Source organism: Myotis daubentonii, chromosome 4 (assembly GCF_963259705.1).
Source record: "Myotis daubentonii chromosome 4, mMyoDau2.1, whole genome shotgun sequence".
Taxonomy (NCBI): Eukaryota; Metazoa; Chordata; class Mammalia; order Chiroptera; family Vespertilionidae; genus Myotis; species Myotis daubentonii.
Window position 1 is genome coordinate 84,178,513 of NC_081843.1, and position 18,725 is coordinate 84,197,237.

Genomic DNA, 18,725 nt, shown 5'->3' on the forward strand with positions numbered 1-18,725 from the left:
ACTGCAATTTACATTTTTGCTTCAAAACTGAGGAAATTCAGATTAACATATAGTAAATAGTAATCTACACTAATAAAAGAAATATGTAAATTGGCCATCACTCCGCTACACCACCCACCAATCATGGTGAGTATGCAAATTAACCCAACAAAGATGGCAGCAGCCACAGAGCTGGAGTGAGCAGGAGGAGGCTTGGGTTGCTCCCGGTGATGGAGAAAGCCAAGCTTCCGCCTGCCCTGGCTGCCGCTGAAGGAGTGGCTGGGAGCCTGGGTCAGGGCGACCCAGGCTTCCAGCCAGCCCTGGCCTCCACTCAAGGAGGGGCTGGGAAAAAAAAAGGAGGGGCTGGGGGCCTGGGTTGCCGGCAGGCATGGCCAGCCTGAAAATGGCCCTCAGCCCCTTACCCAGGCTGGCCATGCCCCCATGGGGTGAGGGTTCCCTCTGGGGGGCATGGCCAGCCTGCAAACAGCCATCAGTCCTTCACCCAGGCTGGCCAAGCACCCCAGCAGGAACCCCCGGCCTGAAGCAGGTGTAGCCAGCTTGAAAACAGCCCTCAGCCCCTCACCCAGACTGGCAACGCCCCCCGCAGCGGGTACCCTCACCCCATGGGGGCGTGGCTGGCCTGCAAACCACCACAGGCTCCTCGCCCAGGCCGCCCCACACACCAAAGCAACCCCCCACCCTGATCCGGGACGCCCTTCAGGGCAAACCAGCCAGCCCTCACCCGTGCACCAGGCCTCTATACTAATAAAAGGGTATTATGATAATTAGACTGGGAGACCTTCCAGGAGACCTTCCGGACATTCTTCTGGACAAAGCCATGGTGGTGGGGCCGATGTAGAGGTGGTTAGAGGCCAAGAGGGGAGGGCAGTTGTGGGTGATCAGGCCGGTGGTGGTGGTGGTGGTGCGTTGGGGGTGATTAGGCCGGCGGAGGGTAGGGGGGAGGCAGTTGGGGGTGAGCAGACCAGCAGGGGAGCCAGTTGGGGGCGAGCAGGCTGTCAGTGGGGGTCAGTTGGGGTGATCAGGCCGGCAGGCAGAGTGGTTAGGGGCAATCAGGCAGGCAGGCAGGTGAGCGGTTAGGAGCCAGCAGTCCTGTACTGTGAGAGGGATGTCCGACTGTCGGTTTAGTCCCAATCCCTGTAAACCAGCAGTAGAACATCCTTCGAGGGGTCCCAGATTGAAGAGGGTGCAGGCCGGGCTGAGGAACACCCACCCCCTGTGCACGAATTTCGTGCACTGGGCCACTAGTAGTTAATAATAGCCTCTCCCAGCCATGAGTAATAAATTATTGAACATTCTCAGAAATCACATTTTTCATACAACATATGCAGATTTTCTTGGAATATAATTAAACTTAAAAAAACTGTTAATGAAACTTACTCCTAGGAAATAATATTAACCAGCTATGTCAACTGAGAAGTACTATGTAAAGTGCAAATTAAGATACCACAAAGCTATGTGAAAATATTATGAAGTAACCACAGGAGACACCAGGTGGCATCTGTGCTAAGTATCAGTAGATCTAGCCCCGCCCCCCCCCCGCGCCCCCCCCCCCAATCACCAAATAATTTTTTGGAATCAGAATAAAAGAATATTTGACAGTTGTTGAAATGTACGTTACTTCTGATACTGATCAGTTATACAACTTATCTAGGACACATGACCAGATAAATTTTACATTTCTTCAGGACTGGGGTTTTTCCAGGACTTCAAATTTGGAGTCTGGGAACATATTCATGTCTACCTTACCATACATTTGCTTAAGCTTAAAAAGCTCCCTCTCCATGTCTTGCTGATACTCTGGACCAGCATCAACAGCCCCTCCAGATGACTGTCACTTAATTTTATATTCTCTAATCTTGTCCACGAAGAGTTTCTGTACAGGATCAAGTTCCTTATTAAATGCCACTGCAGTAACACCAATATTCCTCCTCAAATGGACTGAGATTGCAGATTGAATGACAGAAGAGAACCTGAAGAGCCTCTGAAGAATCATTGTGACTGTTACTTGCACTCAGCCCCGAGCTGCCAGAGCCCAGATCTAGCTCTTTTGTGTATTATTTATTTCAAAACCCAACTGGTCATTCTCAGATCACCTTCAGAAAGAAGCTGATTTACTCAGGGTGAATATTATGCTGGTTCTACAATTCCCAAACATAACATCTTTATGAGTAAAAATTGTTTTCAAATGCCCTTAAGGGCACTTGAAAATACTCCTAAAAAAAAAAATCCTAATGTTTTATTACAGGAAACAAGTTCTGAGTATATCATATAAGCACAAGGGAGGAGTTTTACGTATAATAACAGAATTTTTAATGTGAGAGACTTGTAAAGAGATAAAAGATCAGTTCTCTATGCAATTTTTCCGATGCTAATAAAGTTTTGCTATCGGTAACACAAGAGGGGCACAACACAGTAACACTCTCAATATCTAGTAAAAATCAAAACACAAGAAATTTCCCCACTTTCAATGTGTTATGTTGACCTTATTATTGACCATGGAAAAATAATAATAAAATTCATAATGTAATCATGTGCTTTACCTGAATGTTCTTCCAAATGTAGTTTTAGCCGAAACCGGTGTTTTAGGTATTTTTAAAAAGTCAAAACCCATTATTCTTATATTAGAATTCTGTAACACAATAGCTTATTAAAAATGGAACAAACTTTAGGACTAACACATAATCACTAAAATGTGAGAAGTACATGTAGTAAAATCTGTTATAACTTATTTTCACAAGAGTTTATATTATTCCTCAATATCAATTAAAGAACTATACTGAAATCTTTAAATGAACGCCTCAACTATTTTTTCCTAAGTCACTCACTTTCACTGACACAGTCTGACCTTCAGTTGGTACATATACAAAATATGTTTCAGGTTACAAACCTGGGCTCTTTTTTCTCTAAGTTCTTGTTGTTGTAGTCTCCTTTTCTCTCGTTTTTCTTGTAATTTTTCTACTTCTTTCACACAATTAGATTTTCTACGTGCTGAAAGAAAAAGATGAGCTGTAGAAGTATAGATTTCTTTTTAGAGTATTGTACTTATACACACAATTTTATGTGTAATTTCATCACATACTAAAATAAAAGTACACAGTGACAAAGCATGCCTATAACAACTACATGAACTTTAGTTAATGAGCTGCTTTAACAAAACTAGGAACAGGACAATATACAAATAAGAGTCAAGAAAAATGACTCTAACGTATTGATACATGTCATCTCTTGGTTTAGAATCACAGATCTTTGAAGCAAGAAGCATAAGAATTTCTTCTATAAAGATGTCAAATTATCATCTGCCCAGAATTTAAAATTCAAAGCAACTGAAATACTTAAATTTTTTCCACAGTGGTAAAGTGAAATCTGTAATCAAGTTCGCAATTAGACTGTTTACCATTTGGGGATATATAAAGATGACCAAGAGAGAATACATGTATGCCTAAAATGACTGAATCCTTGATACATGATTTACATACAAGGAGGTCCAAATTCCTTTTTTGCAGCTTGAACTGGAGATATATCTGAAACACTACCATTCTGTTGTGCAGAAGATGACTGTTCAGGAAGTTGACTAGGTCGTGCACGTGCAGAACCAACCACTGTAAGTAAAACAAAAATTTTAAATTCAGAACAGAAAATTAATAAAGGTGAACCTTGGTTAAAGGAACAGAGGTAACTGAAAAGAACTGATAACTTAAAAGTTGCATTAGCAAATTGTCAGTTTTTCTACTTATGTGCACATAAACAGAATATATAATAATTATATTCAATAAACTGATAAGCTAAGAGGTTTTCAGTATATGTGCAGACTTAGGTGCCATCACTGTAGTTTTAACTATAAAACTCAATCTGAATAAAAGCCAAACTTAATTTTTAATAATCATTTAAAAATATAAGTGTACAAAATATAAATTTTAAATGCATTCTCATTTTGAAAACTTCAGAACTACGGAAAGTAAAAACTTAAGTCCTTTAACCCTCCCTATATTCCAAATCCAATTATTTGCTCCTTGAATACACAAATCTTAAGCAGAGAGTTTCTTACTGTGAATGCTATAAATGTGGAAAAAAACATTATACATTAAATATAACTGTTACATTTTACAAAGATATATAAATTTTCACAAGACTCAAAGGATAGTGTGCATAGTACAGAACTTTCCCTCTACTTCCGATCTCTCCTCTAATACCTATGCCCATCCTTCCTCACTCATCCATACATAGAGAGAAACATCACTATTAGAAAGTACCATTCTGAACTACCAATTAGTAAATAAGAAATTAACTATGCTTTATACTTCCTGGCTGAAAATATATGAAAGACCTGCCATTAACTAAAATTTATACCTGTTCAACTTTTTTTTAAGCTGACTCCAAAGATACCCATGACCCTTTTTGGAAGCCTGTTAGCCAAAAAATTATATAAAATGTCAAAATTTTGTGAAATTAATCAACAGACTACTTCCTCATTCCCTTCTTTGTCACAACACTACTCAAATCTGAAAAATTATTGGGTAAATTAGATGAATCAAATATTGCATATATCATGGAGTTTTGTAAATTTATAAATTTTTTATATTATCAATATTATATTAGGAAATCAAGAAGATACCGATCTTAAAATTAGCCATGTAAAGTTTAAATAAATAATAAAGTCAAGGGTAATATTTGCCTTTTTTTAAAGAACATTTCTATTAGTTTATTAGAATTTATTTGAGCCAAACAAACATGCCTGGGAGCAGGATCTCAGCAGACTAAGAACAATGCTTCAAGGGTAATATTTAGTTTTGATTTACCTTGTCAGGACCAATAGGCAAAATTAGTAATTTTTTACTTTACCTCTATTATCTCTTGGAGGAGGGTCATTCTTAATAGAAGCCACAGTCCGTCGATTCTATAAAAGAGAAATGTTCATTTAACTTTCTCTCTTTAGTCCTCATCAATATATCATAATCAGTTTCCTTTAATTAAACAAACCTAGGCAGACATACAATAATTTAAAACTAAATGAAGAAAAACTGAAAATAATCTTCTAATGAATTACTGCTATTAATATTCAAGTTTATGAGTATTTTTTACCCCCAAAATATTCAGAAATAATGAGCCAGGTACTGCTCTATGGATTTTACATGTATTAATTCACTTAATCTTCATAACAAAATTTACTTAATCTTCACAACAACCCTATGAGTTATTATTATTGCTATTCCAGTTTCATAGACAAGGAGACTGAAGCAAAGAAAAGTTAAGTAATTTCATTCAAGGGTGCACTTTTAATCATCATGCTATCCTGCCAAAACTATGTAACACATTTCATCTTTGGATGTCAGGGGGAAATTAATGAAATACTAATTTTAGACAACTTACAGCCCATTGTTAAGCTCAAGGATCAAAATACCATGAGATGAACAGTTAGTTATACTAAAAGATTTCATAGACTTTCAAAGACTGCATAGATTAGGGAAGCAATTTTTTGGTCCTATTATTTATTTACCAAGACCTTCATTTTATTTACCTTAAAAAAAAAAAAAAGAAGCGAAATAATGCAGTGGTTCTCAACGCTAACTGTACATTCAAATCACATGGGTATTTTTAAAAAGGTATTAATACTAGAGTTCTTCCTTTAGATAAAACAATCTCTTAGAGCAGGTCTAGGAATCAGTAATTTAAAAAAATTTCCAGGTGATTCTAAGGCACTGCAAATGTTGCTTATGACAGATCCAGAAGTGTCAACTATGAAGATCCTTCAGGTTGTGAAGCCAAATAAGAAAAAGTCTGTTTACAAATGGTAACTAATGACCTCTAAGCAGTGACTCTCAATATGCTGAAATCATATGAACTGAAAATCTGCCATATGTTCATATGCATGATTTAAAAAGCAGGTTTTGATGATAATTGTTAAGCTTCTATGTATGTCTTGCTGAAAGCGAGTTCCAATAGGGTTAAAACCATGTCACATTCATCTTTGTAGGTGACAAAATCAACATGGTAGAAAAATCAACAAATGCCTGTTGGGTCGAACACAAAAAACTGTAGATTCAACAACTTTGAAGGACTACCTACTTTAACAAGAGTTGTATTTTGACCCAAAATTTTAACAGTGAGAAATTTCAATAGCAATGTAAAGAAATTATCTTTTAAAATAATAAAAATAACATGACTTTTTTTTTTATAAAGATAAAACTGTTGGAGAGGATATAGCATATTTTAAAGTTATCTTCACTGATAAGATAACTGGAGTAACACTTTATTATGAATAAAAACAGTCCTTCCTTCTTTATCATATCAAAGTCATTTGTATTCATTCAACAAATACTGATAAACAAATTGTTTTGACCTGTAACTCCTGAGAAGCTATAAGTCTTAGGAAAGACCCTAACCAGGCAAGGAGTTTATAGGATTTTTAAAAAATATTTTTAAAAATTGATGTCAGAGCAGGAAGGAGAGAGAAAGATAGAAACATCAATGATGAGAGACAATCATGGATCAGCTGCCTCTGGCACACTCCACACGGGGATCAAGCCCGCAACCCAGACATGTGCACTGACTGTACTTGAACCGTGACCTCCTGGTTCAGGTTGAAGCTCAACCATTAAATCATGCCTGCTGGGCAAGGATTTTATTTTATGACTAGAGGCCCAGTGCATGAAATTCGTGCAAGAGTAGGCCTTCTTTCCCCCGGCTGCTGGCACTGACTTCCCTTGTAGTCCCGGCTTCCTCTGGAAGGTCTTCTGAAAGGATGTACAGTCTAATTAGAATATTACACTTTTATTATTACAGATTGTTGTAATTGTGAATTAGACAACATCAATCCTTGAAAATATGTGGAGTGTGTATATATATGCATTTGAATGGCAGAAAGCATTGTTTTTTTTAAAAAAACAAATACTTAAAAAATACTCCCACAGCATGCCAATTTCAAACCAAACACACACACACACACACACACACACACACACACACACACACACACACACAGCTCTGAATTTTCATCACTAACCTTTACAATTTTGTTTACTTTGGCTGAGGATGTGGGAGGTGGAGGTGTTTCTGGACTGGGTTCAATTTCTTCATCAGGTACAAGGTCAGGGTTAAGTGAAAAGATGCTCTCCAAGTCAATCTGTTTTAAAAACCACATGTATTTTCAGTGTATTTTGACAATTAAGACCTTATTTTTCAAAGAAACTTACCGAGAAGTTAAATAATTTTAGCTTAATGAATGGTACTACTTCAAAAGCTAGATTATCTAAAATTATAACCCACATATATTTAAAGAATCTTTTTTTTTGTTAATCCTCACCTGAAGCTATTTTTTACCATTGATTTTTAGAGTGGAAGGGAGGGAGGAAGGGAGACAGAAACACTGATGTGAGAGAGAGACAAACTGATGAGACAGAAACATCAATATGAGAGCAACATGTTGCCTCCCACGTGTACCCCAATGAGGGCCAGGGATCGAACCTGCAACCCTGGTACATGCCTTTGACCAGGAATCAAATCCGAGACCTTTTGGTGTACAGGCTGACCACTGAGGCACACCAGCTAAGGCAGAAATCTCTCTTAAGATTGAATTTTGTGGTCTTAATTATATGTCCAATCACATAAGATATACAGGCGAAATCTACCTTTCTCTGAGTAAATTTTTTTAAACCAGTTGAATGTTTAAGGAATGACACACGTACTATATAAAAACTACGCGCTTTTCTGTTTTGCTTTATATTAAAAAATGTAATAATTGGACTAAAAATAAGATTTAATTCAGTGATTGATCTTACCTCTTTGCCTTTTGTATCTCCATTTTCTATCCACTCAACAGTCACACTTTCATTATCTTCATTTAAAGATGTTACCATTGCTTGATGTATTCGGCCTAAGAAGGATAAAACACAATTTTTTAAAATGTCATAAATTATAGAATGCCTAACACTGTCAAACACAATTTTATAATTTACAAACTAGTAAGACTATCATATTGCTTTTCTTACAAGGCATTTCCCACACACTTTTGGGATTAGGGAATGAACATTGAGTGGCAAATCAATCTGCTACTTGTCAAAACCAGGAACTCAAGAAATTGGATTACACTTATTTTCAGCATACACGACAAATGGTTACACCATGGCATAGAATACCTGAAATTTTATACTGTTAAATAGTTATTTGTAAAAAATATATATATTTTATTGATTTTTTTACAGAGAGGAAGGGAGAGGGATAGAGAGTTAGAAACATCGATGAGAGAGAAACATCGATCAGCTGCCTCCTGCACACTCCCCACCAGGGATGTGTCCGCAACCAAAGTATATGCTCTTGACCGGAATCGAACCTAGGACCCTTGCGTCCACAGGCCAACGCTCTATCCACTGAGCCAAACCAGCCAGGGCTAAATTGTTATAATTACTAAAAAGTTTCCTTACTATGTAAGTCAACAATGACTCTGTTGAACATAGAATAGAAATTCTTAAAGCAACTTTTAGTACTATACTAATGCAAAATACTTTTTACTTAAAATCATTATCATATTATACAAATTAATGATATTAATATAAATTTGAGAAAAGAAATCAGAGTCCAAAAAGGTTGGGAAATACTAATCTAAAATGCTCTTTTTCTGCATGTGGCCTACCAAAATCAATTCTACTCCTTATTTTCTCTGCTAACTCTAGTATTTACCGTGTGAAGGAAGAACATTATATTTTATGTATTAAACTGGTTTTCCCTCTCTTAATAGGTGTGGATCTTATCTGTTAATAACTATGCATCTAAGTAATTATTATTATTATTTTTAATCTTCACCTGAAAATACCCCTCCCGCCCCCTGCATTGCTTTCAAAGAAAATGGAAGGGAGGAAGGAAGGAAGGGAGGAAGGGAGGAAGGAGAGGAGAGAGAGAGAGAGAGAGAGAGAGAGAGAGAGAGAGAGAGAGAGAGAGAGAGAGAAAGAGAGAGAGAGAGAGAGAGAGAGAGAGAGAGAGAGAGAGAGAAAGAGAGAGAGGAACATGGATGTGAGAGAGAAACACTGATGTGAGAAAGACACATCGATTAATTGCCTCCCACACACTCCCAGACATGGCCAGGAGTGAACCCACAACCAGATACAACCCTACAGCTGGAACTGAACCTGTGAGCCTTTGATGCGTGGGCAGACACTCTAACCCAGCCGTGGGCAAACTACGGCCCGCGGGCCGGATCCGGCCCATTTGAAATGAATAAAACTAAAAAAAAAAAAAAAAAGACCGTACCCTTTTATGTAATGATGTTCACTTTGAATTTATATTAGTTCACACAAACACTCCATCCATGCTTTTGTTCCGGCCCTCCGGTCCAGTTTAAGAACCCATTGTGGCCCTCGAGTCAAAAAGTTTGCCCACCCCCTGCTCTAACCACTGAGTGTAATGTCCAGGGCCTTCGTAATTATTTTAAATTATTACATAATATTCCATTGTTTATCATAGCTTATTTAATACCTATTGATTGTCACTTTTAAACCTAGTTGTCCCTTGGTACCTGTAGAGTATTGGTTCCCAAACTTTGGATACCAAAATCTGTAACTTAGAAACAGTGCAAGTATTTAATGGGGAAAAAAAAAAAATCTATGTATAAGTGAATCTGTGTAGTTCAAACCTATGTTGTTTAAGGGTCAACTGCATATATACATATACTAGTATATATACATATATACATATATACACATACAATTATATATTTTACTTATTCCATCTGCTTTCACCATACTCACTCATTTGATTATTAGTCAAGTATGGATAGGAACTATTACCCAGCTGCATCTTTAATATGCTATCTAATAAAGAGGGAATATGCTAATTTACCCTCACGCCGTTGCAAAGATGGCGATGCCCACAGCCAATAAGGAGGGAATATGCTAATTGACTGCCCTGCCCTCAAAGATGGAGGCGCCCACAGCCACAAGATGGCTGGCAGGGGAGGGCAGTTGGGGGCAACTGGGCCAGCAGGGGAGGGCAGTTGGGGGTGATTGGGCTGGCAGGGGAGCAGTTAGGCATTGATCAGGCTGGCAGGGGAGTGGTTAGGGGGTGATCAGGCTGGCAGGCAGAAGCAGTTAGGGGCAATCAGGCAGGCGAGCGGTTGAGAGCCAGCAGTCCCGGATTGTGAGAGGGGTGTCCGACTGCCTGTTTAGGCCTGATCCATCCCTCGAGGAGTCCCAGATTGGAGAGGGTGCAGGCTAGGCTGAAGGACACCCCCCCCCCGCAGTGCACAAATTTCATGCACCAGGCCTCTAGTTATCTAATAAAATGCTGAACATATTACAGAATACATATCAAATTTTCATATGTATTCCCTAAATAAAGTCCTTAGAACATCTATATTTTACCTTAGGATAATTTGTATTTCTTTAAATAGCTGAAAAATACCTCTGGTATATAATACATAATATCATTGGAAAAAACAAAGCATAAAGAAACATGAACACTAATAATTTTATAAGTATTGTTAAATATGATATTACTTACAATCAATATATTTCCTATATGGTTTCACATAAAAATCTGAAGAGTAAATATAATCTTGTTTCAAAAATTCAAGTATTGAAGATATAAATACTTTCAAGTCATATATTGGTGGTTCTTTTTCAAAAACTAAAATATATACTGGCAATATTTCAATGACAGACCAACATAATTTAAATAATTGTATAGCATTCCATAAAAGAAATTTATTACAATTTAATTATTTCTTTACTAAGCGAAATTAAAAAATTTTTCAAATGTTTGCCATTAAAATACATTACATTGAGTATCTGTACACAGGTGTGGAATGTTTCCATAAATAAAATTTCTACAAGCAGAATTAATGTGTCAAATAAATTGAAATTGATATTCTAAAACTGCCCTCTATTTACCTTCCCACCAACAATGGGACCCTATTCCTCCATATCCTCATGGAAACTGAACATTAGCTTAAAATTTTTTACCAATTTTATAGGCCAGATCTTTCTTTAAACTACTTTCTAATAAGCATGTATGACACGGAAGAGCTCATTTAATCTATAATGGTACATTAAATGTAATAAACATACCTATGAAGTGTATATCTCCATTTTTTAATAATATATTTTATTTTTATTTTTTACAGAGAAGGGAGAGGGATAGAGAGTTAGAAACATCCATGAGAGAGAAACATCAGTCAGCTGCCTCCTGCACACCCTCCACCAGGGATGTGCCCACAACCAAGGTACATGCCCCTTGACCAGAATCGAACCTGGGACCCTGTAGTCCGCAGGCTGACACTCTATCCACTGAGCCAAACTGGCTAGGTCTATATCTCCATTTTTAAAATGAGGAAACTGAACCTCATAAGTACCTGATCAGCATAGATTTGAACCCTGTTCAGATGCAAAAGCTGCTATTATCACTATGCTTCTCGACTTCCCTATATTAAGCTGATGAAGAAGCCTATGTGAAACACCCCTGAAACCATTTATAAACTGTAGCATAGATTCTCAAACCTCATTGTACATCAGAAACTCCTAGGGAGCTTTTTCAAAATAAAATGATGATGCCCAAGTCTTAGCCCCAGACAATCAATTCTTGCTGATTCCTCTGCAAGCAACTTGGTGCAAGCCACCCATGCCTCGAGCCTAGATTCTCTCCCAACTTGTCAGTTTCCTTGCTTCTACCCGATGTGCCCTTATGTCTATTCTCCATAGAAAGCCTATACATTTCTAGTAAAAACTAAGTCAGATTATATTATACCCCTTTGGTCAAAACTTTCTAGTGGCTCCCCATCTCACACAAGAGTAAAAACCGAAGTTCTTCCAATGATCTTTTTGTGACCTATAACAAACCCCTACATGATCTGACCACTCATTTCTTCTGTGATCTCATTCATCCTTGATTGGTAATTCTCCATTTTGCTGCCTGATCCCTATCTCAAACAATACTCTCCCACTCTGTCACCCCTCAAAAGTTCTAGATAGATCAAGAACTTAAATGTGAAAGGCAAAATGTAAATGCAAAAGAGTAGAGAGTGGTGCCATTTACCGAGGTAAGCAGACTTTAGAGGAAAGGCAGATGTTTGGAGGGAGGAAAATGATGAGCTGGAAGGTACTGGGATGACACAAAAGGGGGGCTTTAAAAATTAAATAAATACTGCAATTTGATTTGGACAGAAATTAAGTAAATAACCAGTAGAAGTGCTATGTATTATGGATCAGTTGGGTCCTCTGGGAAACAGATGTTGAGACAGGATAAGAGGTTTATTGTGAAAGTTAAGAGAAGGAAGAAATAGGACTGGGCATGGATGACTTTCAGATCATGATTGAGATCTGAAACCTGTGGAGGTTGTTGAAGAAAGGAGTACAGATGGTGTTTCCATGCAATTACCAACAGATATAAATGCAGGTTTGCGCAGAGAGAGCCTCAGACCTAGATACAGATGTGACAAAGTCTTGGCCAATCCAGCAAGGAGCTCCAGAGCAAAGACTGCTGATTGGAGGAGTCCCACACTGAGCCAAAAGAGAAATATCCTAGTACCCACAGGGTGCTCAGTCACTGGCTAAGGACTCCCAGGAAAAGCAAGACCTCAATTCAAAAGCTAAGTAGTATGTAGTGAAGGCCTGGGGGAGTCAGGAGGGAAGACATCAATGGGGGAAAATGGGACATCTGTAATACTTTTAATAATAAATTATTTTTAAAAAAGCTAAGGAGCCTAAAGGTATTAACAGCTGAAGTCTGTCAGCTAAATGCACTTCCTGGAGCTAAAGAAGTTCTCCCCTCTCTCTCGCTCTCTCCCTCCCTCCCTCCCTTCCTCCCTTAATATTGTTTATTGATTTCAGAGAGGAAGGGAGAGGGAGAGACAGAAACATCAATGATGAGAGAAAATCATTGATCGGCTGCCTCCTGCACGCCCCCTACTGGGAGTCGAGGCCGCAACCCTGGCATGTGCCCTTGACTGGAATTGAACCTGGGACCCTTCAGTCTGCAGGCCAACACTCTATCCACTAAGCCAAACTGGCTAGGGCTAAAGAAGTTCTTTCTTAAAGGGAGATCCAAGCAGTGCATCTACAGTGTTGTCATTGGATATGAAAAAGAGAAAGACTGAGTTTAATTGGAAAGTAGAGAATGGACAGCAGAGACATGAGCTGCCCTCCTGGCCACCATCCTATATAATAAAAGAGAAACATGGTAATTGGCGTACGACCGCTACTCTTCCCATTGGCTAATCAGCGAGATATGAAAATTAACTGCCAGCGAAGATGGCGGCTGGCAGCCAGGCAGCTTGAAACTAACATGAGGCTTGCTTGCTTCAGTGACGGAGGACTCCAACGTTCCCGCCTGCCTTGCCGGCCTCTGAGCTTGCAGTTGAAGAAACAGTGTAACAAATATAGAAGCTAAACAAACCCCCAGACATCTGCTTTCAGCGAGCTGGAATCTCAGAGCTGGAGTTATACATTGTTTCGATTATAGAACCGAAACAAAGCAGATACCTTCTTTCAGCAGCAGAGGCCTCAGAGCTGGAGCCAGAGCTAAAGCTGGCCCAGAATAAGAAGAAAAAAAGGAGCAGTTGGGAGCTTCAGTCGGCCTAAAAACAGCCCTCAGCCCCTCACCCAGACTGGCCAGGCACCCCAGTGGGGACCCCCACCCTGAAGGGTGTGTGACCAGCTGCAAACAGCCATCATCCCCTCACCCAGGCTGGCCCGGCACCCCAGTGGGGACCCCCACGCTGATCCAAGACACCCTTCAGGGCAAACCAGCCAGCCCCACCCATGCACCAGGCCTCTATCCTATATAGTAAAAGGGTAATATGCCTCCCAGCACCGGGATCAGTGGAGCCGCGAGGCCTCACGGCACCGGGATCAGCGTGACAGGGGGCGGGGCCACAACCTCCCTATCCGCCCTGCTCTGTTCGTGACAGGGGAAGGCGCCCCAACCCCCTGATCAGCCCTGCTCTGTGCCTGATAGGGGGGAGCTCCCCAACCCCCTGATCGCCCTGCGGCTCTGTGTATGACAGGGTGCGGCGCCTCAACCCCCTGATCGGCCCTGCTCTGTGTGTGACAGGGTGTGGCGCCCCAACCCCCCCCGCCCCCCACGGGCCCTGCTCTGTGTGTGATGGGGTAGAGCCATAACCTCCCCATCGGCCCTGCCCTGAGTGTGAGAGTGGCGGTGCCCCAACCACCACCATCTGATCGGCCCTGCTCTGTGGGTGATAGAGGGCGGCGCCCCAACCCCCCACCCTCCCACGGGCCCTGCCCTGAGTGTGATGGGGTAGAGCCATAACCTCCCCATCAGCCCTGCCCTGAGTGTGACAGTGGCAGCGCCCCAACCCCCTGATTGGCCCTGCTCTGTGGGTGATAGAGGGCGGCGCCCCAACCCCCTGATCCGCCCTGCCCTGAGTGTGACAGGGGGCGGTGCCCCAACTCCCCTATCGGCCCTACTCTGTGAGTGACAGGGGGCAGCTCCTCAACCCCCTGATCGGCCCTGCTCTGTGCATGACAGGGGGGAGCTCCCCAAACCCCTGACTGACCCTGCTCTGTGCGTGACAGGGTACGGAGCCCCAACTCCCCAATCAGCCCTGCTCTGAGCCCGACCAGGGGCTGCACCTAGGGATTGGGCCTGCCCTCTGCCACCCGGGAGCAGGCCTAAGCCAGCAGGTTGTTATCTCCCGAGGGGTCCCAGACTTCGAGAGTGCACAGGCCGGGCTGAGGGAGCCCCCCTCCCCCCCGAGTGCACAAATTTTTGTGCACCGGGCCTCTAGTCACTATATAAGAGGAGCTACCACTGCTTGCATCAAGCCCCACCTTTACTACCACCTCACAGCATGAGTAGTGAGGCTGAGGCCCAGCAGCCACTCTCCCCCGACACCCCTACCCCCACCCCTGGCAACCTCACAACAGTAATACCCACTAGTGGGGACAAGATTACAACAAAGGTTTGGGGAAAGGTGAAATGGTTTAATATGATATTGATATAATTCCATCATTAGGAAATGACTCCAAAGAAGACTACACCAGACTACCAAAGAGATTAACTTCCAGGAGGACATAAAGAGACTGTGGTTGAGGTTGTTGAAGAAAGGAATACAGGTAGGGGTTTTCATGCAATTACCAATAGAATACCAAAATAACAAAAATGGGGAGTGTATGCATATACCAAAAGGCAAGATGAACACCACCATTCCTACAGTTAAGCATCTACCACAATATCTCAATTACCTAAGGAGGGAGGGGTGACATAGTGCACTGATAACTAGGTGTGTGAGAAAAGGCAAACCAGAGGGACAAAATCTGTATTAGGACTATAGGTCACAATTTCACAGGGACCTTAAATTCCAAAAACAGCCTAGAGAAATTAGCAATGAAGAGGAAAAAGAAAATCAAAGAGAGAACACACAGCATCAGCAATATTCTCAACACTGGTACTTCCACAACTTCAATTACCAATGAAGACACTCAGAAAACCTTAAGCTACAAGCAGCAGAGTTAAAAGCAGCTGGTCCACCAGTTAAGACTAAACTCTAGAAGTTTGGCAAGGTCCACCAGTTAAGACTAAACTCTAGAAGTTTGGCAAGGGAGGACAGAGAAACTGTTGACTTATCGCCATCATGGTCCAGTTTATTCATTCTAGAAGAAATAAATATAAAATTCTGTCAATAAGAAATGAATAAAAGGTCTGGAGCTGAATGAAATCTTAGGTGATTAATTGCTTTTTCCCACTGGATCAGATTAGCAGAAATATCTGCAGTACTATGCAGCATGGAATTTTTATTATTTTTACCAAAAGATGTCTCTAAAAAAAAATTTTTAAGCCTGACTTTCCCCAATATGCCTTTAAAGTTTTTAAAACCAACTGTTGTATATATGGTTCAATTAAAATATACTCAAATACCTCATTTTTAATTGTAATAAAAATTTACAATTTGATTTTTTTTCAAAAGTCAAAGAGTAAGCACCCATTAACAAAGGTGTTAAATAATAAAATAAAGAGGAACAGATCTACATGAGATTTTTCAAAGGAAAAGATTAGTGTTAACACAGATATAATAGAAAAGGTTTGAGCTTGGACGACTGGGAAAATGATACTAATAGGAGAACATTAAGATACTTTATCCTAAGTCTCAGTTGTTAATAGGAATCATGCACAGGTATTAGTAAGACAACTACAGATATAGAACTACATCTCAGAGACAAATCAGGATTGGACATATCTTTCCCTAGAATCTGAGACTATCTTTCCATATGGCCCTCCAAATACCACCCCATTTTTCTGGCTTGAGAAAATTCCTGTACTTCATCCTCACTAACAATGCCCTTCGACTCTGATTCCCTATATACCTTATTGTGAATTATATCATAAATACTTCTACAGTAAAAAAAAAAAAAAAAATAGGACACCTGTGTATCCACTACCACCAAGTTAAAAAACAATACCTCTGCACCCCATTATGTCCCCTCCTTAAATGAATCTCCTTCCCCTTCCACCAGAAGGGTCACTACCTGTTGAGACTAGTGGCCCTAACCACTGTCTGCAGCCTGATCACCCCTAACCACCCTCCCCTGCCTGCTTGATCGCCCCTAACCCCTCTCCCTGCTGGCCTGATTGCCCCTAACCGCCTCTGCCTTGGCCCCCACCACCATGGCTTTGTCAGGAAGGAGGACCGGACAACCGGAAGATGTCCGGTCAACCTGGTCTAATTAGCATATTACCCTTTTAATAGTATAGATAATTATTCAGTGGCTTTTCTTTGCAGTTTTACCACTTATAAACGTAACACACAAAAATGTAAAGAGTTTGCCTACTTTTAGCTGACAGTACTTTAAGACTTGCACAACACTATTTTTCTTTTTTTTATTGTTTAAAGTATTACATATGTCTTTTCCCCCGATTGAACCCCCCTTCCACTTCCCCCCTACCCCCCCCCAGGACAAGCCCTTACTGCCCCAGTGTCTGTGTCCATTGGTTCTGCTAATATGCAGGCATACAAGTCCTTTGATTGATCTATAACTGCCCCCCCCGCCCCCGCCTTCTCTCTGAGGTTGGTCTGTTCAGTGTTACCTTGTCTCTGGATTTATTTTTGTTCATCAGTTTATGTTGTTCATTATATCCCACTATGAGTGAGATCATGTGATATTTATCTTTCTCCAACTGGCTTATTTCGCTTAGCTTAATACTCTCCAGTTCCATCCATGCTGTTGCAAATGGTAAAAGTTCCTTCTTTTTTACCGCAGCATAGTGTTCCATTGTGTAGATGTACCACAGTTTTCTAATCCACTCATCTGCTGATGGGCACTTAAGCTGTTTCCAAATCTTAGCTATTGTAAACTGTGCTGCTATGAACATAGGGGTGCATATATCCTTTCTGATTGGTGTTTTTGCTTTCTTGGGATATAGTCCTAGAAATGGGATCACTGAGTCAAATGGGAGTTCCAATTTTAACTTTTTGAGGACACTCCATACTGTTTTCCACAGTGGTTGCACCAGTCTGCATTCCCATCAGCTGTCGTTTGTTGACGAAAGCCATTCTGATAGATGTGACATGGTACCTCACTGTCGTTTTGATTTGCATCTCTTGGATGATTAGTGACTTTGAGCATGTTTTCATATCTCTCAGCCTTCTGTATGTCCTCTTTCGAAAAGTGTCTCTGGGCCACGAAGTTTCAATTGCACTGTACGTGCGCGCCCACACGTGGTATTCTGTGGAAGAGCCACACTCAAGGGGCCAAAGAGCCGCATGTGGCTCACGAGCCGCAGTTTGCCGACCACGGCTAGGAGCTGTATCAGTAAAGATACTGCCATGACGTATGTCTGATATTTTGCTGCCTATGGAGTCTTCTAAGATTTTTATGGTTTCCCATCTTACATTTAAGTCCTTTAACCATTTTGAGTTTATTTTTGTCTATGGTGTAAGTTGACAACACTACTTTTCAAAGATGCATTTATGTTGTATATAACCATAGTTCACTCATTTTCAGTACATATGAATATGCCAAAATTCTTCTGCTGATGGACATTTGTCGTGTTTCTGCTATTTTGGAACAAAGGTGCTGTAGGTATTTTTATACATGTGAACTGATACAAATATGCAAAATTTCTCTGGAATATATAAGAGAAGAAATGTAGAGTACAAACATATAACTTCTAATTAGTGCCACAATGTTTCCTATACTAGTTGTGCCTATAATGATTTACTTTTTTTTATTTTTTATTTTTTTAAAAAAATATATTTTATTGATTTTTTACAGAGAGGAAGGGAGAGAGACAGAGTCAGAAACATCGACAAGAGAGAAACATCTATCAGCTGCCTCCTGCACATCCCCCACTGGGGAAGTGCCCGCAACCCAGGTACATGCCCTTGACCGGAATCGAACCCGGGACCCTTCAGTCCGCAGGCCGACGCTCTATCCACTGAGCCAAACCGGTTTCGGCATGATTTATAGTTCCACTAGCAATTACTTTGCATCCACAATATTAATATTTGTCAGTTAATAACTCATATTGTGGTTCTAATCTCTCTAACTTAATGAAGTTTTGCCTATTTTCTTTTTGTTGGTCATTCAAGCCTTGTGTGTGTTTTTGTCTTTTCTACATAACTTCTCTATGTAGTCTTGGTATTAACTTAATACCTAATTAGAAATGCAAATATTTTCTCCAAAGTTGTGGCTTATCTTTTCACTTCCTTTATGTCATCTTTTGATGACCTGAAGTTCTTAATTTTACTGAAGTCAAATATGTATTTCTCAATTCTGGCTTTT

At 40.4% G+C, this 18,725-nt stretch overlaps 1 protein-coding gene and 1 pseudogene across 5 annotated transcripts in view; both read right to left on the reverse strand.

Annotated features, from left to right (window-relative positions):
• The window catches only part of KIF2A (kinesin family member 2A), an 81,396-nt gene that overhangs the window by 29,644 nt on the left and 33,027 nt on the right, over positions 1 to 18,725 (reverse strand). For 2 of the 5 annotated variants that reach the window (XM_059694558.1, XM_059694556.1), the window contains exons 2-6: positions 7,776 to 7,870; positions 7,001 to 7,120; positions 4,840 to 4,894; positions 3,534 to 3,599; positions 2,888 to 2,988 (exon numbers count right to left, since the gene is read on the reverse strand). In XM_059694558.1, coding sequence (XP_059550541.1) covers positions 2,888 to 2,988; positions 3,534 to 3,599; positions 4,840 to 4,894; positions 7,001 to 7,120; positions 7,776 to 7,870 — 437 coding nt within the window. Of the gene's footprint in view, positions 1 to 2,887; positions 3,007 to 3,476; positions 3,600 to 4,839; positions 4,895 to 7,000; positions 7,121 to 7,775; positions 7,871 to 18,725 lie in introns of all 5 variants that reach the window. The other 3 variants (XM_059694557.1, XM_059694553.1, XM_059694555.1) reach the window with 2 other exon arrangements.
• LOC132232442 (ATP synthase-coupling factor 6, mitochondrial-like) lies at positions 1,576 to 2,066 on the reverse strand (annotated as a pseudogene).